This window comes from Nomascus leucogenys, chromosome 7b, assembly GCF_006542625.1.
Source record: "Nomascus leucogenys isolate Asia chromosome 7b, Asia_NLE_v1, whole genome shotgun sequence".
Taxonomy (NCBI): Eukaryota; Metazoa; Chordata; class Mammalia; order Primates; family Hylobatidae; genus Nomascus; species Nomascus leucogenys.
Window position 1 is genome coordinate 48,311,217 of NC_044387.1, and position 23,105 is coordinate 48,334,321.

General features: G+C 46.4%; 1 protein-coding gene across 1 annotated transcript in view; it reads left to right on the forward strand.

Annotated features, from left to right (window-relative positions):
• The first annotated feature begins 18,953 nt into the window (after nt 1-18,953).
• The window catches only part of CRKL (CRK like proto-oncogene, adaptor protein), a 37,876-nt gene continuing 33,724 nt past the window's right edge, over nt 18,954-23,105 (forward strand). The window contains exon 1 of the mRNA XM_003281431.3: nt 18,954-19,813. Within this exon, the coding sequence (XP_003281479.1) occupies nt 19,503-19,813 (311 nt within the window). The 5' untranslated portion in view covers nt 18,954-19,502. The remainder of the gene's footprint in view (nt 19,814-23,105) is intronic.

Here is a 23,105-nt window from a genome sequence, read left to right on the forward strand (position 1 = left end):
CCTTGCGCCTGGTTCAAACTATTCTGAATAGGGATTTCTGATATTCTGAATAGGGATTTCTGATACTGCAGCCAAAGCATGCTAATACAGCTTGTTAGTTAAGATGATTACATCATGAATCCATGGCGAGTAAACTTTTGTAAGACCATTGAGTCACTCTGGTGTTGCAAGTATAGACGGATCTGATTGCCTAATTCTAGGAGGGTTAGGCCCTGATCTCAGTCATGACTACTTTCTGAATAGGCTTGGCACCAGGAATTGAGTGGGAGGAACCTAGGTGATCTAGGAGTTTAAACAAAAATAAAATCTTCAATTTTAGAAGAAAAGATGTCCCAAGAAACTGCTCCACGATGGGTAGGAGATAAAAAAGTGGAAACAGGTACCTGAGCAGGAAAAACTATGTTCATGATTTTATACTAGCTCTTGAGGTTTTAGTCTTGTGTTGGGAAAAGTGGATTTAGGATTAAAGTCTTCTGTCCATACACAATCTACAGCATTAAAATACTTTGCCCTATCAGATTGGCACACGCCTGTGGTCACAGCTACTCGGGAGGGTGGGGTGGGAGGATCATTTAAGCCTGGAAGTTGGAGGTTGCAGTGAGCCAAGATCAAGCCACTGCACTCCAGCCTGAGTGACAGAGTGAGACCCCATCTCAATTTAAAAAAAAAAAAGATCTTACCCTATCAAAGATTCGAGTTCAGTGAAGATCCATTATAAAATACTTCCTCCTTCAAATAGAGATGATGATAACAGGCATTGATGCAATATTCTTAGTAAGCATTGACTCTTGGTTGTTTTTAGTCAAAGATTTCTAATTCTGGCTCTATTACTGAAGGACCATCTGGCCACCCATTATGGTACACAGGTTATATAACACATATGAATGCTATGGTTATGGACTGAAAGTCATTTTATAATAAGACACCCTATTGCTATTACATAAAAGGCAGTCTCAGCTATAGAACGAATTCTCGCTTGGTCAGTCATTGCGGTCCTACTAATCATGGAGGGAAAAGATGTTTCTCTCAGAAAATCTAAACTAAGTAGGAAAGCCCCAGGAGGTGCAAGCCTGGTTGCACATTAGAATTGGCTAGAAGTTTTAATAAATACTCATGATAGCCCTTGAACATATGAAAAGATGCTTGACCTCATTCCTAATAAGAGCAATGCAAAATAAAACTACTCTAAACATTTTTTTTCACCTATCAGATTGGCAAGAATCTAAAAGTTGGACATATAATTTTATTAATATCCAGTTCTCCTCTACTTCTGAGAATATGGACTATACAATTTCCTGCACCCCCTGAATTTAGGCTTAGCATGTGACTCATTCTGGCCCATAAAATGTGAGCAGAATTAACATATTTTCCTCTGGGCTAAAGGATTTAATAGCTGGTGCTATTAAACAAACTATGGGGATTCTCCAGCTCTGTTCCCCAATTCAGCTACTAAGGGAGAAGGTGAAGTTTTCCATTTGGTGTAGCCTCAGGATGGGGGACTTCCACCAGCCTGGATCTGAGCCGCTGCAGAGAGGAACATTGCCCTGTGTCAGAAATAGTTAAGCCACTGCTGCATAATCCCAGCCTATTGTGACACACGCTGTTGATGAAGCTGTGAGTAAACAGGTATTCTCCTATATTGCTGCAATAGTACAAAATGCTATAAGCGTCATGGAGGGCAATTTGACCATAGCTATAGATGCACATGTATCATTTAATCTATCATTTAATTCCACTTCTGGGAATTCATCCTACAGAAATGCCTGCATACATATGAAATGATGTATGTACAAAGTTATACATTATGGCATTGTTTGTAACAAGAGTTTGGAAATAAATATCTAAGTATGGAGACTGGTTAAATAAACTGTGGTCTATCTTCACAATGGAATAGTATGCAAATATAAAAACAAACAAACAATAAGGAAACTCTCAAAATGCTGATGTGGAAATTGCTCCAGGATATATTGTTAGATTTTTAAAAAGCAAGATGCAGAAGAGTGGATATGTTTCCTTTAGTGTAAGAAAGGGGGAAAATAAAAATATTCTTACTTACATAAACATTTGTGTGATACACAAGAGATGAATAGAAGTGGTTAACTATAGGGTCCTCCAAGTTGGATGGGATGGGAGCAGGACTTCTCAATAAATACCATTTGTATCACTTTATATTTGAACCATATTAATACATTACTTTTTTTTTTTAATATAGTACTCAGGTCTCCCTGCAGGCCAAATAAATAAATGAGTCTTCTGGGATCAGGACTGGGCTTTTTGTTGTTGTTTTTTATGCTATGCATGTGATCAAATGTTCAGTCAGCACTGAGAATTGGTATATTCAGCTTCAGTCTCAGACGAAACAGGATATCAGAGAGGCAGTTTTTGTGTTGTGGGTATGGGTAGTATTTGGCCTTTGCTCTGTGTTCTAGAACCTAACTCTGATGGCTGAAGTAACCCTTCTGGTTGGAATACTATAACTAGATGAGGGAGCTGCATCTGGCACAGATGTTGACAGTGCTGTGGGATATGCCCGGATCATGTGCCAGGCTATCTGGAACTGAATACTCTGAACTAGAGAATTGGGCCAGACACAGAGATGAAGTAAGATGCAAACTAACACTGAATTTATCAGGGCTATGTGGTTATAATCGGGGTATTTTTTAGGGGAAGACGTCTATTAGATGTTGTGGTAGTAGGCTGGGCACGGTGGCTCACGCCTGTAATCCTAGTACTTTGGGAGGCCGAGGCGGGCAGATCACGAGGTCAGGAGTTCGAGACCAGCTTGACCAACATGGTGAAACCCTGTCTCTACTAAAAATACAAATATTAGCCAGGCGTGGTGGCAGGTTCCTGTAATCCCAGCTACTCAGGAGGCTGAGGCAGGAGAATCGCTTGAGCATGGGAGTCGGAGGTTGCAGTGAGCCAAGATTGCGCCACTGCACTCCAGCCTGGGCGACAGGGCAAAACTCCGTCTCAAAAAAACAAAAAAAGAATTTGTGGTAGTGACCTTAAAAAAGTTCTGGGTCACACTGGGAGCAACACAAAAGGCACACATTCAATACAGAAGATTTTTGACCTAAAGTTGGCAAACCATGGCCCATGGGCCAAATCTTGCCCATCAACTCTACCTTTATGGCTTGTGGGCAAAAGGTGTTTGTTTGTTTGTTTGTTTGTTTGAGACGGAGTTTCGCTCTTGTTGCCCAGGCTGGAGTGCAATGGCACGATCTTGGCTCACCACAACCTCTGCTTCCCGGGTTCAAGCAATTCTCCTGCCTCAGCCTCCCAAGCAGCTGGGATTACAAGCATGTGCCACCATGCCTGGCTACTTTTGTATTTTTAGTAGAGACAGGGTTTCTCCATGTTGATCAAGCTGGTCTCAAACTCCCGACCTCAGGTGATCCACCCGCCTCAGCCTCCCAAAGTGTTGGGCGTGAGCCACCGCACCCAGCCAAGAGTGGTTTTTACATCTTTAAACAGTTGGGGGAAAAATCAAAAGAATATCTCATGGTACATGAAGATTATGTGAAATTCAAATTTCAGGGCCCATAAATAAAGTTTTCCTGGAATAAAGCTATACCTAAACCTATTGGGACAAAGTCACATGTAGTGTGGCTGCTTTCCCACTACAATGGCGGAGTTGAGTAGTTGTGGCAGACACGTACCTGGCACTCTCATCCCTTTGTGCTGCTGCTCAGTGCACTACAAGTTGGAGTGCTGCAATTACAACTCAGCAGTATTTTGGCCAGGCGTGGTAGCACACACCTGTAATCCCAGGACTTTGGGAGGCTGAGGTGGGCAGATCACGAGGTCAGGAGTTCGAGACCAGCCTGATCAACATGGTGAAACCCCGTCTCTACTAAAAATACAAAAATTAGCCAGGTGTGGTGGTGGGTGCCTGTAGTCCCAGCTACTCAGGAGGCTGAGGTAGGGGAATCGCTTGAACCTGGGAGGCAGAGGTGGGAGGCGGAGGTTGCCGTGAGCCGAGATCATGCCACTGCACTCCAGCCTGGTAACAGAGCAAGACTCCTTCTCAAAAAAAAAAAAAAAAAAAAAAAAAAAAAAAAAAAAAATTGCCAATGTATATTCTTGTATCAAAAGAAGAAAAGTATAATTTTCTTTTTTTGAGACAGGGTCTCGCTGTCTCAATGCCCAGGCTGGAGTGCCGGGGTGTTAATCAGAGCTAACTGCAGCCTTGACCTCCTGGGCTCAAGCAATTCTCCTACCTCAGCCCCCTGAGTAGCTGGGGCCACTATGCACAGCTAATTTTTTAAAATTTTTTGTGGAGATGGGGTCTTGCTATATTGCCCAGGCTGGTCTCAAACTCCTCACCTCAAGTGATCCTCTTGCCCCAGCCTCCCAAAGTGCTGGGATTACAGGCATGAGCCACTGCACCAGGCCAGAAAAGTAGACTTTGAATGTCACACTTTCGAGGCAAAGTGTAGATTATTTTGTTACTATATACAATTGCAAGGTCGGGGGCGCAGTGGCTCACACCTGTAATCCCAGCACTTTGGGAGGCCGAGGCAGGGGGATCACTTGAAGTCAGGAGTTTGAGACCAGCTGCCTGGCCAACATGGTGAAACCTCATCTCTACTAAAAATACAAAAATTAGCTGGGTGTAGTGGTACATGCCTGTAATCCCAGCTACTTGGGAGGCTGAGGCAGAAGAATCACTTGAATCTGGGAGACGGAGGTTGCAGTAAGCCGAGATTGCACCACTGCACTCCAGCCTGGGTGACAGAGTAAAACTGTCTCAAAAAAAAAAAAAAAAAAGCATACAATTGCAAAGTATTATGTTTATTATGCAGTGACACTGTATCTGTGCTAAAATAATAAGATATATGTTAACTTAGACTAAGCAGTCATCACAGTATTACCAATTCATAGGAAAGCAACAGTCAGAAAAATTGGAAAATTTTGGCTAGGTGCTGTGGCTCATGCCTGTAATCCCAACACTTTGGGAGGCTGAGGCAGGAGAATTGCTTGAGCCCAGGGATTTGAGACCATCCTGGGTAACACAGCAAGACCTCATCACTACCAAAAAAAAAAAATTGGCCAGGAGTGGTGGTGTGTGCCTGTGCTCCCAGCCGCTTGGGAAGCTGAGGTGGGAAGACTGCCTGAGCCCAGGAGGTCGTGGCTGCAGTGAGCTGTGATCACGCCCACTGCACTCCAGCCTGGGTGACAAAGGAAAACCCATCTCAGAAAAAAGAAAAAAAAGAAAGAAAGAAAGAAAGAAAAAAATAGGAAAATTTCAAATGGAACATCTTATCAGAATTTCTGCACAAAAATGAAAAATGAGGCTGGGTGTGGTAGCTCAGGCTTATAATCCCAACATTTGGGAGGCCAAGGTGGGAGGATCGCTTGAGCCCAGGAGTTTGAGACCAGACTGGGCAACATAGCAAGACCCTGCCTGTACAAAAACAATGTTTTTAATTAGGCAGGTGTGGTGGCACATGCCTATAGTACCAGCTACTTGGGAGGCTGAGGTGGGAGAATCACTTGAGCCCTGGAGGCAGAGGCTGCAGTGAGCTGATCATGGCACTACATTCCAACTTGGGTGCCAGAGTGAAGAAACCCTGTCTCGAAAAAAAAAAAAAAAAAAAAAAAAAAAAAAGAAAAGAAAAAATGAAAATGAAACTGCCAAAGTTTCCAAAGAAAGCCAGCCAAAGAAAGCTGCTTACTGGCAGTGAGTTCATCAAATTCTGTTTGTAGTAGCAGAAGAAAAGTGTCCAGAGAAAAATGATTTTGAATTATTTTCTTTATCAACGACTTGATAGATGTTACCATTAGTGCTCAATTGTTGTTTATTTGAGGCGTTAATGCTGAATATAAAATCACTGACGAATACATCTCTCTTGAATAGTGTGCATGGAATAACTATAGGCAATATTCTGAAAAGTTGATCGGGCATGGTGGCTCATGCTTGTAATCCTAACACTTTGGGAGGCCAAGGAGAGGGGACTGCTTGAGCCCAGGAGTTCGAGACCAGCCTGGGCAACACAATGGGCCCTCATCTCCAATAGACTTAACCTCTGCCAGGCATGGTGGCTCATGCCTGTAATCCAGCACTTTTGGAGGCTGACGCAGGCAGATCACCTGGGGTCGGGAGTTCGAGACCAGCCTGGCCAACAGGGTGAAACACTGTCTCTACTACAAATACAAAAATTAGCTGGGCGTGTTGGCACACACCTGTCATTCCAGCTGCTCGGGAGGCTGAGGCATGAGAGTCGCTTGAGCCTGGGAGGCAGAGGTTGCACTGAGCCAAGATCATGCCACTGCACTCCAGCCTGGGTGACAGAGTGAGACTCTGTCTCAAAAATAAATAAATAGGCCAGGCGCAGTGGCTCACACCTGCAATCCCAGCACTTTGGGAGGCCGAGGCAGGCGGATCACCTGAGGTCAGGAGTTCAAGACCAGCCTGCCCAACATGGTGAAACCCTGTGTCTACAAAAATACAAAAATTAGCCATGCATGCTGGCGTGCGCCTGTAATCCCAGCTACTCGGGAGGCTGAGGCAGGAAAATCACTTGAACCCAGGAGGCAGAGGTTGCAGTGAGCCGAGATCATGCCATTGTACTCTAGCCTGGGCGACACAGCGAGACTCCGTCTCGAAAAAACAAACAAACAATAACAACAACAAAATAAATAAATAAAAGACTTGATCTCAGACCAGACGTGATGACCGGCTGAATTTAAGCATATTAGTCAGCAGAGGAAAAGGAACTAACCAGGATTCCCTCAGTAATGACAAGTGAACAGGTAAGAGCCCAGCACCAAATCCCTGCCTTGCAGAGTTTTTACGTGTGTGTGTGTGTGTGTGTGTGCGCATTATATATATACGTATTCTTTTTAAGTTGAGAAAACAATAATTCAGTATAACCCAAAGTGGAATCTGCTAAGATGTGTAACAAGTGATAGTGGTAATCATGTATGAAGCAGAAAAAGGCTTAGGTGAGCAAATTTATAAAGCCCTGGAAAATATAAGGTGTTTAGAGCCTATGGTTATTTATTACATTATTCATCTGAAACTAATCCATGATAAAATATATATATATATTTTTTGAGACAGAGTCTCTCTCAGTCGCCCAGGCTGGCGTGCAGTGGTGCAATCTCAGTTCACTGCAACCTGTGCCTCCCAGGTTCAAGTGATTCTCCTGCCTCAGCCCCCGAGTAGCTGGGACTACAGGCACACGCCACCATGCCTCGCTAATTTTTCTATTTTTAGTAGAGACGGGGTTTCACCATGCTGGTCTCAAACTCCTGACCTCAGGTGATCTGCCCGCCTTGGCCTCCCAAAGTGCTGGGATTACAGGTGTGAGCCACTGAGCCTGGCCCCCCAAAATATTTCAATCTACCATGTGTTATTGAACTAGAAGTGTTAACAGGGAATTTCATTTGCTCTCTTGTTTAACCATCACAAAACATGAATTTTTGTCAGAAATAGAAGCTAAATATCCTGACAAGGTTACTACCTTGAAGGTGGTTCCTACCATACGTCATTTCAATGACTTAGCAATGATTAGGTTTTATTAATTTTTTTTAAGCTCAGGGCCAAGATTGAAATTATTCAAAACAGACAAAAATCATTCTAAACCATTATTACTGAATAATTAATAGTTGGAGATTAGCTTTTGCTACAGACTTGATAATGTTTCCTTTTTTTTTTTTTTGAGACAGAGTCTTGCTCTGTTGCCTAGGCTGGAGTGCAGTGGCGTGATCTCGGCTCACTGCAACCTCCGCCTCCCGGGTTCAAGCAATTCTCCTGCCTCAGCTTCCTGAGTAGCTGGGACTACAGGCATGCGCCACCATGTCTGGCTAATTTTTGTATTTTTAGTAGAGATGGGGTTTCACCATGTTAGCCAGGATGGTCTCGATCTCCTGACCTCAGGTGATCTGCCCGCCTCGGCCTCCCAAAATGCTGGGATTACAGGAGTGAGCCACCATGCTGGGCCTGATGTTTCTTAATGAATTAAATCTAAAATTACAGGGCAAAAAAGTGCTTATACACAAAATACATACTGTAGCAAAGTCAATGATAACTAACATTGTTTTAAATCACAAGTAATGTTAAGGCCAGGCATGGTGGCTCACACCTGTATTCCCAGCACTTTGGGAGGCCGAGGCAGGTGGATCACTTGAGGCCAAGAGTTCAAGACCAGTCTGGACAACATGGCGAAACTCTGTCTCTACTAAAAAATACAAAAATTAGCCAGGTGCAGTGGCATGCACCTGTAATCCCAGCTACTTGGAAGGCTGAGACACAAGAATTGCATGAGTCTGGGAGGTAAAGGTTGCAGTGAGCTGAGATTGTGCCACTGCACTCTAGTCTGGGCAATAGGGCAAGACTTTGTCTCAAAAAAAAAAAAAAAGAAAAAAGAAAACAAGTAATGTTAAGCTACTTTATTTTGTTTTGTTTTGAGACAGGGTCTCACTCTTGCCCAGGCCAGAGTGCAGTGGCATAATCGTAGTTCACTGCAGCCTCGAACTCCTGGGCTCAAGCAATCCTCCCATCTCATCCTTCCAAGTAGCTATGATCACAGGCACACACAACCATGCTAGGCTAATTTTTAAATTTTTTTTTTTTTTGAGGCTGAGTCTCACTCTGTCACCCAGGCTGGAGTGAGGTGGCATGATCTCAGCTCACCACAAACTCTGCCTCCCAGGTCAAGCAATTCTTGTGCCTCAGCCTCTCGAGTAGCTGGGATTACAGGCAGGCGTCACCACACCTGGATAATTTTTGTATTTTTAGTAGAGATGGGGTTTTACCATGTTGGTCAGGCTGGTATCGAACTCCTGGCCTCAAGTGATCTACCTGCCTCGGCCTCCCAAAGTGCTGGGATTACAGGTGTGAGCTATCATGCCTGGCCAATTTTAAAATTTTTTTTTGTAGAGACAGAGTTTCGCTATGTTGCCCAAGCTGGTCTTGAACTCCTGGCTCAAATGATCCTCTTGCCTTGGCCTCTCCAAGTACTGGGATTACAAGCATAAGCCACTGTGCCCAGCCTTAAGTGCTTTAAATACTTCTTGTGCTGTCAAAAGGTAAAACAGGAGGCACAATCTCCATTCCTACACAAATTTGCAGCAGAGACATCTCAGCTCAAACTACAGTTGCAGAGGCAATTTTTAGATCTTGATGCCAAGTGTAATGGAATTTCACATATTTCAAAACCCATTTAATTGTGTGATTGAGTAGCTTCTACCTAACCTTCAATTGAAGGTGGTTACTCTCCAATAACAGGCAAATACCAAGAGAAGAATCTAATAGAATTCTATAAGTGCCTTCCAACAATGAATATACTCAATTAAAATCATATGCTCATGGACTGGCATCAGTATTGCCAGTGCTATCTAGGTGAAAGACATTTTCTTTTCTTTTTTTTTTTTTTTTGAGGCGGAGTCTCGCTCTGTCGCCCAGGTTGGAGTTCAGTGGCGCGATCTCGGCTCACTGCAAGCTCTGCCTCCTGGGTTCATGCCATTCTCCTTCCTCAGCCTCCCGAGTAGCTGGCACTACAGGCACCCGCCACTGCGCCCAGCTAATTTTTTGTATTTTTAGTAGAGACGGGGTTTCACTGTGTTAGCCAGGATCGTCTCAATCTCCTGACCTCCTGATCCGCCCATCTCGGCCTCCCAAAGTGCTGGGATTACAGGCGTGAGCCACCACACCCGGGCGTTTTTTTTTTTTTGAGACGGAGTCTCGCTCTGTCGCCCAGGCTGGAGTGCAGTGGCCAATCTCAGCTCACTGCAAGCTCCGCCTCCCGGGTTCATGCCATTCTCCTGCCTCAGCCTCCCGAGTAGCTGGGACTACAGGTGCCTGCCACCATGCCTGGCTAATTTTTTGTGTTTTTAGTAAAGGGGTTTCACCGTGTTAGCCAGGATGGTCTCGATCTCCTAACCTTGTGATCCGCCTGCCTCGGCCTCCCAAAATGCTGGGATTACAGGCGTGAGCCACCACGCCTGGCTGCAAAAGACTCTTTTTTTTTAAGTTGGTTTTTTTTTTTTTTTTTGACTCATCACTATACAAATGAGGAAAATACATTTTCAAAGATGATGTAAAATTTCATTATAGATCGGCATTAACAGCTCAGCATTTAGGGCCAGACATGGTGACTCACGCTTGTAATCCCAGCACTCTGGGAGGCCGAGGTGGGCGGACTGCTTGAGTCCAGGAGTTTGAGACAGCCTGGGCAACATAGCAAGACCCTGTCTCTACAAAAAATTTAAAAATTAGCTTGGCATGGTGGCGCACGTCTATGGTCCCAAATACTTGGGAGGCTAAGGAGGGAGGATCGATCGCTTGAGCCCAGGAGATTGAGGCTGCAGTGAGCCAAGAATGCGCCATTACCATTTCATACCAGCCTGGGTGACACAGCCAGATCCTGACTCAAAAAACAAACAAACAAACAAAAAAACAAATGTTTTTCCTATGCTCTCCCCTCACACTGTTGAATGAGAAACACCTGAGCCCAGAAGGGTGGTCTACAGTGAGCCAAGATCTCACCACTGCACTCTAGCCTGGGCAACCAGGGTGAGACTCTGTCTCAAAAAAATTCAAAAAGCTCAGCATTAAATAGTGCACACTAACTTCGAACCCCAATTAAGCAGAATGTTACTCCAAACAAATGAATCCCATTCTTCTCATTACTATACACAGATTACAAAAAAAATTTATACTCAATTGCTCTTATACTTTAATTGATAAAAAATTTGCAGCAAAATATTTTTCTTGTTATACATGGACTTACATAAATTTCCTTGATTTGCCTCTTGGTCCACAAAGCTTAACATATTTACTATCTGTCCCTCAATAGTAAAAGCTTGCTGACCCCGGTGCAAAGAGTTGCACAGAACTGGTTTATTTGAGATAAGGGTGAGAGGGAATCAGTGTCCCCTAGTGGAAGGATCATCCTGCTCAGATCTTTACAAATGACATGCCAAAGGGTTCTGAAATCCAGGGACAACAAGAGAATTTGCCTTTCAGTTCAGAAGAAGCTAAGTGACAAGAAAGTGGACATACCACTTTTAGGGACAAAACAAAGGTACACGAGAAAATGGCAAAGGGAATATGACCGCACTTTAAAACACTTGGACAAAGAAGTAGGCCAGTGCTTTCTATGGCAGTCAACAGAGTTTCCAGGTATGGCAGCTTAGCTTAGATCAAGAATATCACCCCATGAAGCAAGTGATTATTAAGTTGATATTATGATAAGGATATGAACATTATTATTTTTGTTTGTTTTTGGGTTTTTTTTTTGAGATAGAGTTTCACTCTTGTTGCCCATGCTGGAGTGCAATGGCGCAATCTCGGGTCCCTGCAACCTCCGCCTCACAGGTTGAAGCTATTCTCCTGTCTCAGCCTCCCGAGTAGCTGGGATTACAGGTGCCTACCACCAGGTCCAGCTTATTTTTTTGTATTTTTAGTAGAGATCGTGTTTCACTATGTAGGCCAGGCTGGTCTCGAACTCCTGACCTCAGGTGATTCCCCCGCCTCAGCCTCCCAAAGTGCTGGGATTATAGGTGTGAGCCACCGTGCCCAGCCGAACATTATTATTCTTATTATTTGAGACAGGGTCTGGCTCTGTCACCCAGGCTGGAGTGCAGTGATGCGATCTTGGCTCACAGCAACCTCCGCCTCCAACCTCCCACCTCAGCCATCCTCCCACCTCAGCCTCCTGAGTAGCTGGTACTACTGGCGCATGCCACCACACCCAGCTAATTTTTGTATTTTTGGTGGACACAGGGTTTCACCATGTTATCCAGACTGGTCTCGAACTCCTGAGCTCAGGCAATCCATCCTCCTTGGCCTCCCAAAGTGCTTGGGTTATAGGAGTGAGCCACCGCACCTGGCCATGTCTTGCCCTGCCGCCCAGGCTGGAGCGCAGGGGCGTGATCTTGGCTTACTGCAACCTCTGCTTCCTGGGTCCCAGCAATTCTCCTGCTTCAGCCTCCCAAGTAGCTACGACTACAGGCACCCACCACCACTCCTGGCAAATTTTTTTTTTTTTGAGACGGAGTCTTGCTCTGTCACTCAGGCTGGAGTGCAGTGGCACAATCTCAGCTCACTGCAAGCTCTGCCTCCCAAGTTCACACCATTCTCCTGCCTCTGCCTCCCGAGTAGCTGGGACTACAGGTGCCTGCCACCACGCCTGGATAATTTTTTTTTTTTTTGTATTTTTAGTAGAGATGGGGTTTTACCACGTTAGCCAGGATGGTCTTGATCTCCTGACCTCGTGATCTGCCCGCCTTGGCCTCCCAAAGTGCTGGGATTACAGACGTGAGCCACCACGCCCAGCCTTTTTTTTTTTTTTTTTTTTTTTTGAGACAGAGTCTCTTGCTCTGTCACCCAGGATGGAGTGTAGTGGCCCGATCTCGGTTCACTTTGCAAGCTCCGCCTCCCGGGTTCACGCCATTCTCCTGCCTCAGCCTCCTGAGTAGCTGGGATTACAGATGCCCGCCACCACACCTGGCTAATTTTTCTATTTTTAGTAGAGACAGGGTTTCACCAGCTTGGGCAGGCTGGTCTTGAACCCCTGACCTCGTGATCCACCCACCTTGGCCTCCCAAAGTGCTGAGATTACAGGTGTGAGCCACCACACCCAGCCTAGCTTCTTTTTTTTTTTTTTTTTTTTGAGACAGAGTCTCGCTCTGTCACCCAAGATGGAGTGTAGTGGCAGGATCTCGGCTCACTGCAACCTCTGCCTCCCAGGTTCAAGCGATTCTCCAGCCTCAGTCTCCCTAGTAGCTGCGATTACAGGCATGCGCTACCACACCCGGCTAATTTTTGTTATTTTCAGTAGAGATGGGGTTTTGCCATGTTGGCCAGGCTGGTGTTGAACTCCTGACCTCAGGTGATCCACCCTCCTTGGCCTCCCAAAGTGCTGGGATTACAGGTGTGAGCCACTGCGCCTGGCCATGAACATTATTTTCTAAGTATTACAGTAGCAAAGTAGTAGAAGAGAAAAAAGAAAATCATCAATGAGGTTTTTTCTTTTAGGGAAATAAACTTAGAAATATATGTAAAACATGGGAATAGTGGCTGAGAACTAATGAGAGAAAATTTCTTGCATAGGAGGCAAAGAACTCAATGAATTAGGTTAGTAAACACAGTACAAATGGAAGAGATTAATCAATCCTTGTGCAGAGAGCATCCGAGGACTGCTGAGATGCTCTGAGTCACTGCAGTAAATACATCATGTAATTGTGTATCTACAGTTTCACACCTCTTCTACCCTTAGCATCATTGCTGGAAAAGAGAAGGGCAGGAAGATGGGACAAAAGGTTGTTCTGGTGCCTTCAGTAAGGCAGCGATCTAGGGAGACTGCCAGGCCCTGACTATCACCCAAAGAGTTGAGCCTGCCCAGACAGGAAGAACAAGGAGCCAATAGTGGGTCCCAAAGTTGTGGCCTCTCTGCAGTGTCAGGGCTAGGAAGTAAAGAATCCAGACAAGTTGCTCAAAAATATTTGTCATTTTGAACCTAGATTGTAATTACCTTTTTTTTTTCTTTTTGAGACGGAGTCTCGCTCTGTTGCCCAGGCTGGAGTGCAGTGGCCCGATCTCGGCTCACTTTGCAAGCTCCACCTCCCGGGTTCACACCATTCTCCTGCCTCAGCCTCCCGAGTAGCTGGGACTACAAGCGCCTGCCACCACGCCCGGCGGCTAACTTTTTTGTATTTTTAGTAGAGATGGGGTTTCACCGCATTAGCCAGGATGGTCTTGATCTCCTGACCTCATGATCTGCCCGCCTTGGCCTCCCAAAATGCTGGGATTACAGGTGTGAGCCACCACACCCAGCCTTTTTTTTTTTTTTTTTTTGAGACACAGTCTCACTGTGTCACCCAGGCTGAAATACAGTGGCATGATCTGGGGCTCACTGCAGCTTCAACCTCCTAGGCTCAAGCACTCCTCCTGACTCAGACTTCCAAAGTGTTGTGTTTACAGGCATGAACCACCACACGTGGCAACTATAGTTATTATTTTTTGATACGGAGTCTCACTCTGTCACCAAGGCTGGAGTGCAGTGGTGCGATCTCGGCTCACTGCAACCTCCGACTCCTGGGCTCAAGCGATTCTCCTGCCTCAGCCTTCCCAGTAGCTGGGACTACAGGCATGTGCCACCATGCCCAGTTTTTAGTAGAGATGGGGTTTCACTATGTTGGCCAGGCTGGTCTTGAACTCCTGACCTCAGCTGATCTGCCTGCCTCGGCCTCCCAAAGTGTTGGGATTATAGGCATGAGCCACTGCAGCTGGCCTGGCGATTGTAATTATTTTAGAAGACAAGAGTTTAAGTATAAAACCATCTAGAAACCCTGGGAATATGCAAGCTAAAGAAGAATCACAAATCTATATGTTACAGCTTTTTTTTTTTTTTTTTTTTGAGACATAGTCTGGCTCTGTCGCCCAGGCTGGAGTGCAGTGGTGCAATCTTGGCTCACTGCAAGCTCCGCCTCCCGGGTTCACGCCATTCTCCTGCCTCAGCCTCCTAAGTAGCTGGGACTACAGGCGCCTGACACCATGCCCGGCTGATTTTTTGTATTTTTAGTAGAGATGGGGTTTCACCGTGTTAGCCAGGATAGTCTCGATCTCCTTACCTCGTGATCCGCCCACCTCAGCCTCCCAAAGTGCTGGGATTACAGGCGTGAGCCACTGCGCCTGGACTGTTACAGCTTTTTTAATGGTTTCTTTCTGTTTCTCTACTCATTGCTGTTTTGCTATCTCAGCATTTAGTAACTTTTTTTGGAATGTTTTTGACAGGGTCTCGCTCTGTTGCCTAGGCTGAGGTGCAGTGGCACAATCAAGGCTTACTGCAGCCTCGACCTCCTGGGCTCAGATGATCCCCCAACCTCAGCCTCCTGAGTAGCTGGGACTTGAACACCTGGGCTCAAGTGATCTACCCGCCTTGGCCTCCCGAAGTGCTGGGATTACAGGCATGAGCCAACATACCCAGCCTGGAAAGTTTACTTTATGCTGGTCTCAACTGTGCTAAGGAAAAACAAAGGAAAGTATCTTTTACAAAAATTTTATTATAACAAATTCCAAACATACATATTTATGTATTATAGAATATAATTAACCCTACCTTCACATCATGTCACCTGGTTTCAATAATTATCAATCACACATGGCCATTCTTGTTCCATTTTTATCTAAACCACACCTTATTCCTCTCTGGAGTATTTAGAAGCAAAATGAGAGATATTTGGCTTTTGTTTTTTTTTTGAGATGGTGTCTCACTCTGTCTCCCAGGCTGGAGGGTAGTGGCACAATCTCGGCTCAATGCAACCTCCACCTCCCAGGTTCAAGCTATTCTCCTGTCTCAGCCTCCTGAGTAGCTGGGACTACAGGCGACCACCACCATGCTCGGCTAATTTTGGTATTTTTAGTAGAGACAGGGTTTCACTATGTTGGCCAGGCTGGTCTTGAACTCCTCACCTCAAGTGATCTGCCCGCCTCCACCTTGCAAAGTGCTGGGATTACAGGTGTGAACCACCATGCCCAGACTTCTTTTACTTTTTTCTAAAAAGAGGGTTTATTTAAGGAAAATAGAGAGCAGAGAGTTTATTTATTTTTAAAATGTTTTTACATTGGCTGGGTGTAGTGGCTCATGCCTGTAATCCCAGCACTTTGGGAGGCCAAGGTGGGCGGGTTGAGAGGTCAGGAGTTCAAGACCAGCCTGACCAATATGGTGAAACCCTGTCTCTACTAAAAAATACAAAATTTAGCCAGGCGTGGTGGCACGCGCCTGTAGTCCCAGCTACTCAGCCGGCTGAGGCAGGAAGAATCGCTTGAACCAGGGAGGCGGAGGTTGCAGTGAGCCGAGATCACGCCACTGCACTCCAGCCTGAGCAACAGAGTGAGACTCTGTCTCGAACAAAAGAATGTTTTTATTTATTTATTTATTTTTTTAATAGAGATGGGGTTTTGCAGTGTTGGCCAGGCTGGTCTCTAACTCCTGGCCTCAAAGGATCCACCTGCTTCACCTTCCCAAAATGCTGGGATTACAGGTGTGAGCCACTGCACCTGGGCAAGAGCAGATCGTTTATATAGACAGATAGTACACCCTGAAAAGGTGAGGCAAAGAGGGCTGCTGAAAAGGGAGTGAGCCAGCAGCTAATGTTCAATTTTCATTTTTCTCTGGCTTCCTCCCATCTTTATCCAACTACATTCAAAAACCATACATCAAGTATGTATTGGCTGGGCGTGGGGGCTCACGCCTGTAATCTGAGCACTTTGGGAGGCCAAGGCGGGCAGATCATGAGGTCAGGAGTTTGAGACCAGCCTGACAAACATGGTGAAACCCTATCTCTATTAAAAATACAAAAATTAGTCAGGCATGGTGGCACGTGCCTGTAATCCCAACTACTCAGGAGGCTGAAGCATGAGAATCACTTGAACCTGGAAGGCAGAGGTTGCAGTGAGCCGAGATCGCACCACTACACTCCAGCCTGGGCAGCAGAATGAGATCCCGTCTCAAAAAAAAAAAGCATGTATTATGTGCTAGGTACTGGGAATAGAAAATATATAGCAGCCTGCCCTCAAGATGCTCAGATTGGGATGAGAAAAATATTTATAAACAATTACAATAGAATGTGATAAAAATTAATTTAGGCTGTGACCACAGTGTATACATAGTAATCAGAGAGTATGGTCAGTTTTGGTTCTGCTTTTAGAATATGTGTTTGGAGTCACCAGAGATGTGACCCCTAAATGCTTCATGATGATGATTAGCCTACTAAAGGAAAAACTATGGAGAGGTGAAGGAGGCTCTACATTTAGAGGGCAGAGAGCGGGTTGCTATGGCTCATATCGGTAATCCTAGCTACTTTGGAGGCTGGGGCAGGAGGACTACTTGAGCCTAGGAATTTGAGACCAGAGTCAGCAACAGAGACCTGTCTTTAAAAACAAAACAAAACCCAAAAAACCTAATTCAGTCAAAGCATGGGTAGAAGCCAGATTAAGAAGGTTGAGCAGCTGGGCGGGTGGCTCATGTCTGTAATCCCAACACTTTGGGAGGCCAAGCTGGGAGGATTACTTGAGCCCAGCAGTTCCAGATCAGCTTGGGCAATACAGTGAGACCTCATCTCTACAAAAAATTAAAAAACTAAAAAATCACCTCTAGGATTACAGGCGGTGGCTCACACCTGTAATCCCAGCACTTTGGGAGGCTGAGGCAGGAGGATCGTGAGGTCAGGAGTTCAAGACCAGCCTGGCGAACGTGGTGAAACCCTGTCTCTACTAAAAATACAAAAATTAGCTGGGCATGGTGGTGCATGCCTGTAACCAATCCCACCTACTTGGCAGGCTGAGGCAGGAGAATTGCTTGAACCTGGACCTGGGAGGCAGAGGTTGCAGTGAGCTGAGATCGCGCCACTGCACTCCTCCAGCCTGGGCTACAGAGCTAGAGTCCGTATCAAAACAACAACAAAAAAAGGCTGGGCAAAGAGCAGGTGATTATGAAGTGGCAAATCTGACAGTGAAAAGTAGTTAGAAAACGAAGTGGATATTTTTCTCTCCACCCTCACCCACCCACTGAGGGTATGCTCAGGGTTTTAGGCTATAGAGGTAGAGGCCCAGGGAAGGAGTGAATAATAATAATGGAAGACTCATATGATGCTTACTATGTGCCAGGTACTATTCTAAGCACTTTGCATATATTAGCTTGTTTCATACATAGCTGGGCGGGGTGGCTCACATCTTGGCTGAGGGGGAGGATTGTTTGAGCTCAGGAGTCTGAGACGAGCCTGGGCAACATAGTGAGATTTCGTCTCTATTAAAAATCAAAAAAATTAGCTGGGCATGGCAGCGCGAGCCGGTAGTCCCAGCTACTCGGAAGGCTGAGGTGGGAGGATCCCTTGAGATGGGGAAATCAAGGCTGCAGTGAGCCATGATAGTTCCACTGCACTCCAGCCTGGGTGACAGAAGGAGAACCTGTCTCAAAAACAAAACAAAATAAAACAAACAGGCCAGGCACGGTGGCTCATGCCTGCAATCCTAGCACTTTGGGAAGCTGCGGCAGGCAGATCACCTGAGGTCAGGAGTTTGAGACCAGCCTGGCCAACATGGTGAAACCCCGTTTCTACTAAAAATACAAAAATTAGCAGGGCATGGCGGCGGACAGCTGTAATCCCAGCTACTCGGGAGGCTGAGGCAGGAGAATCGCTTGAACCCGGGAGACGGAGGTTGCAGTGAGCCGAGATCGCGCCCCTGTACTCCAACCTGGCGACAGAGCGAGACTCCGTCTCAAAAAGAAAGAAACAAAGAAAACAAAAACAAATAGGGATCAATAAATAGGCAGAAGCAGGCATAATCCGGGGCAGGCGAAGCCTCGGGGCCACGCCCGAGAGGCATTTGTATTTAACTTTCAGCAGTTCAGAGCCCATGATGGCCAGGTTACCCACTTGTGGACTTCCTTGACCACTCAATTGAGTCAATCTAACCCTCACCTTCTCTCTCCTCTCACTCCATTTAACGGGTCAGGTAGCCACTAGGGCTTCCTTAGCCTATCAGGCAACCTGGGGACTGAGTCATTCAGTCAGTCACCTATCTGGTGGTCACATCTGCCCCTGGGGTCATCCCTTTACTGGGCCACCTCGGCCCATCGGGACCTGTCAGTCCTTGAGCTCCCTCAGGCCCCTAGGCTGGCCAGGTCGCCTCAGTGCCACGCCTCCCTAGCCCGCGATTCGGCCTGCACGTTACGCTTTGTTCCCAGAAGCAGGTTTTCGAAACGCCGCTCCCTCTCGGCTCCAGCTGTTTTCCTGCCAGCCGCTGGGAGACCCGGCAGCCGCAGCGCCCCCAGCGGCGCGCAGCGGCCCAGGAAGAGAGTGCCTACCGCCGGCGCCTCTTCAGTCTCCTCCTGGAACGCGGGAGCGGGCGAGACCAGCGCCCACCCTGATCGTCGCGACGGTGCTCCTGATTGGCTGCGCTGTGTGACGTAACGGGAGGGCCCCGGCGGCCGCCGGGAGCCGGAGCCCCGCGCGTGCGCAGACGGAGCGCGCTGAGCGGAGGGGGAGGTGGCTGCCGCTTCTCCCGCGTCCGCCATTTTGTTGCTGTGGCTATTGGGAACAAGCTGGGCAAAAGCACCCCGGAGGCGCGACGCTCCTTCGAGTTCGGTGCCTCGTGTGACGGCGGGGGTCGGTGAAGACCCGTAGAGCTGGGGCGCCGGCGCGTTCCAGGCTGGGAGTCACTGGAGGCACCCCTGGGACGCCGAGCAGTCCGAGAACCCCGGGGTGGCCTCCGCTGCGGCTCGGGTTTGCCTGCCCCGACCCCCCGGCTCTACCCTGCATTCCCGGGCGGCTCTCTCCGTGTGGCGGCCCGGAGCAGGCGGGCGGCGTCGGAGGATGCTGCGGGCCCGGAGCCGAGAGGAAAGTGCTGGCCCAGCCCTCTGAACGCTCCTCGAGGTGTGCGAGAGGCCCTTCCTCGGCCCCAAAGCCGTCTGCCGGGCTAAGGCGTGCAGAGCAGGCGAGGACAGCCGCCGCCCCTACCACCGCAGAGTCCCCGGCCCGACACCATGTCCTCCGCCAGGTTCGACTCTTCGGACCGCTCCGCCTGGTACATGGGGCCGGTGTCTCGCCAGGAGGCGCAGACCCGGCTCCAGGGCCAGCGCCACGGTATGTTCCTCGTCCGCGATTCTTCCACCTGCCCTGGGGACTATGTGCTGTCGGTGTCCGAGAACTCGCGGGTCTCCCACTACATCATCAACTCGCTGCCCAACCGCCGTTTTAAGATCGGGGACCAGGAGTTTGACCATTTGCCGGCCCTGCTGGAGTTTTACAAGATCCACTACCTGGACACCACCACCCTCATCGAGCCCGCGCCCAGGTACGCGAGAGCCCGCCCCGACCGCGGAGGAAGGTCGAGGACCGGGTCGGTCGAAGAGTGTTTGTATAGGGGGGAGGGTCGCGCTTGAACCCATATTCCCCCCATTCTGAACCAAATTATTTTCCAGAAGGCCTTCCTAACGGAAAGCTAGTGTCAGGATCTGGGTCACTGGATAAGAGGATGCGTTTTTTTTTTTTTTTTTTTTCCCCTCACGAGGCTTTCTCAATGTGAAGAGGATGCGTTTTGAATCTTTAACGGTGGTTGCATAGTTGAAATGCACGCTTTTTGCCTTGCGTAACTTTCTCTGGGTATAATACTGATGCAGGGATTTGTTGGTTTTTCTAAACCTTTTTTTTTTTTTTTTTGAGACGGAGTCTCGCTGTGTCGCCAGGCTGGAGTGCAGTGGTGCGATCTCGGCTCACTGCAGCCTCCGCCTCCCGGGTTCAAGCCATTCTCCTGCCTCAGCCTCCCGAGTAGCTGGGACTACAGGCGCACGCCACCACACCCAGCTAATTTTTGTATTTTTAGTAGAGGCGGTGTTTTACCATGTTGGCCAGGATGGTCTCGATCTCTTGACCTCGTGATCCGCCTGCCTTGGTCTCCCAAAATGCTGGGATTACAGGCGTGAGCCACCGCACCCAGCCAAAAACCGTTTTTAAGCCATAGACTTCTTTGAGAATCTGCAGATAGCGGAGCACTCACCACCCCACTCCCACCCCTCCCCGCCAAAGGCACGTACACACGTTTGCACACCATCCCAGGTTCTTGTACTCCCTCCAGATCTCTGAACTCCAGGTTAAGAACTCCAGGACTGCAGCCTTTGGAACAGTCGACAAAATGAAAATGCTTTAGCGTTTAGAAACAAAAAAACCTTTAACCAAAATATCAACTATATATTGATACTGTGGTGCCAAGTTTGAAGCAGGCCAGACACCACCACTTTTATAGTACGTTAATTACAAAGATAAGAGAAGGTGCATTGGCTTCAGCGAGGATATTTTTTGGGAAATTTATTTCATATTTTCTCCCCAAGGACCATTAGCAGGCCAGAGATCAGTCTGGTTAATTTCCAAGGTGGAATTAGGCTAGAATGTTATTAAGGAAAATTTTTGAATGACACTTAGTTGTATCCTAGTTCAATTTCAGACAGCTTTTTGTGTTGTCTAATGACTTAGTATTTCTTATTTTAAAATTAACGCAAAGTGACCAAGCATTCTCTTTTCCAAGTGAAATACGTTATTTTAATTGATTGGTTGCTTTAATTTGCCTTAAGTGTTTTAGCAGAGATTTGCTTTTGTTATTGTGTTTGCCCTGTAACACTTTGATTTTATCAGGTTTCTTTTATTTAAATTATCCCAAATTTGAACTGAAAAGTTGCCTAGAATTTTTAAAGTAACAAACTGGCCAGTTCATTTCTTAAACATCTATTTTAAAAGGACTGGGTGTTGATACAGTTTTTCCAGGGTTAGATGTTTATGACTTTATGGATTTGTCGACCGGGTATTACTCTAAACTTTAAACATTAAAAGCTATTATAATTGAGGACACCAACTGTTTGCATAGTGGGATAGAGATAGAAAAAGAAAAAGCCATGATAGTATAATGACTGTAAGATTAACTGCTGAACTAAGTGGACTTTAAAAGTGGGGAGAAAGTGATTATAAATCAAATACTATATAACAAAGACCAGTACACCAAGAATCTGATTGGTGAAACCTGCGGTTCCTGGCAGATGCTGGTAGTTGCAGTCAGCTTTGAGCACAATGTAATTCCAATTTAAGGAGTCGAGAATCTTAGAACCCACTGTAGTGAGATTTGTAATATGACTGAATAAATTATTTGTTTCGTTTGTGAGAGTGAATTATATAATTAATACCAGGCATTCATTAAGCCATGCATATGCTTACGTTGAGGTGATGAGTACTAATAATACAGCTGTTTCAAAAAGCGAGTTAATGTGTGGGTGTGGTAGCTCACGCCAGTAATCCCAGCATTTTGGGAAGCCAAGCCGGGCGAATCACAAGGTCAGGAGTTCAAGACCAGCCTGGCCAACATGGTGAAACCCCGTCTCTACTAAAAATACAAAAAATTAGCTGGGCGTAGTGGTGGGTGCCTGTAATCCCAGCTACTCGGGAGGCTGAGGCAGGAGAATCGCTTGAACCCGGGAGGCGGAGGTTGCAGTGAGCCGAGATCACGCCACTGCACAGCCCGGGCGACAGAGTGAGACTCCGTCTCAAAAAAAAAAAAAAAAAGGAAAAAGTTAATGGCTTGAATCTCCTTCTAGAGGAAGGAAAAGAAGTACGCGGCTTCTCTCTATCCACAGAATCGCCTCCAAATTTTCTGTACATGCATGTATCTTCTTAGAGAACAAGCATGTAATTCTGTCTTTGCCCCCTTTCGTCCTTCCTTTACTGCAGCTCTACGAGGCTGCTCACTTTTTCCCTGGTAGCCATCCTTCCTTACTCATACCTTTGTACCTTTGCACCTTTGCTCCAGCTGTTGGCTCTTCATTGACTGCCTTAACTACACCTCACTCTCCATCTGTTGAAATCCTACCTGTTGTTCCAGTCCCCTCACAGATTATGGGGCCTTTGTCAGACCCTCCCCCTCACGTTCAGCTTTGTTTCTCCTTCTCTGTGCCCTCTGCCTCAGGCCTGTTGCTTTACTTTAGTTTTTCATTTTCCTAGGTATCTCTGAAGGAAATCACCATGCTGGTTGAATTAGATCCTGGCTGAGTTTACTTTGTTATACTGAATCTTTGAATTGCCACTCCCAAGCCTGGTTTTCATGGCTTAGGTTTAACATGTTATTAGCCTTTTATAGAAAGCTAGTGACTACTAGAGCCTGGGCCAAAGGGAAAACTCAGTGTAATGCTTCTTTGCATCCCAAACAGGATACATTTAGTGTCTTAACTTTGCAGGCATCAAAACTGAGCTTTTAAAGCCAGAGTTTCATGCCTCTTGGCTAATATTTTGGTTTACCTTGCATAGCTAATGTCCTACTCGAAATTTAAGGTCTGGTGGCTTGCATTGTTATAGTCTTACCCTTTTTATTGGAATGCTTCATAATTTTTAATTTTATATTTTTATTCAAATGTTTATAAGAGAATTATAACCCAGTGTAACCCAGTGTAGGTACTCGGAAAGATGTGTGACAGACATACTTTCTCCCTGTGGAACTTCTACTGTAGTGAAGACAGACTGAAAAGTAGAAAAATAAAGCACTAGTAAGATCAATAAATGCTATGAAGGAAATAAACCAAGGCTGAACGAATATAACAGGAGGGACCTAC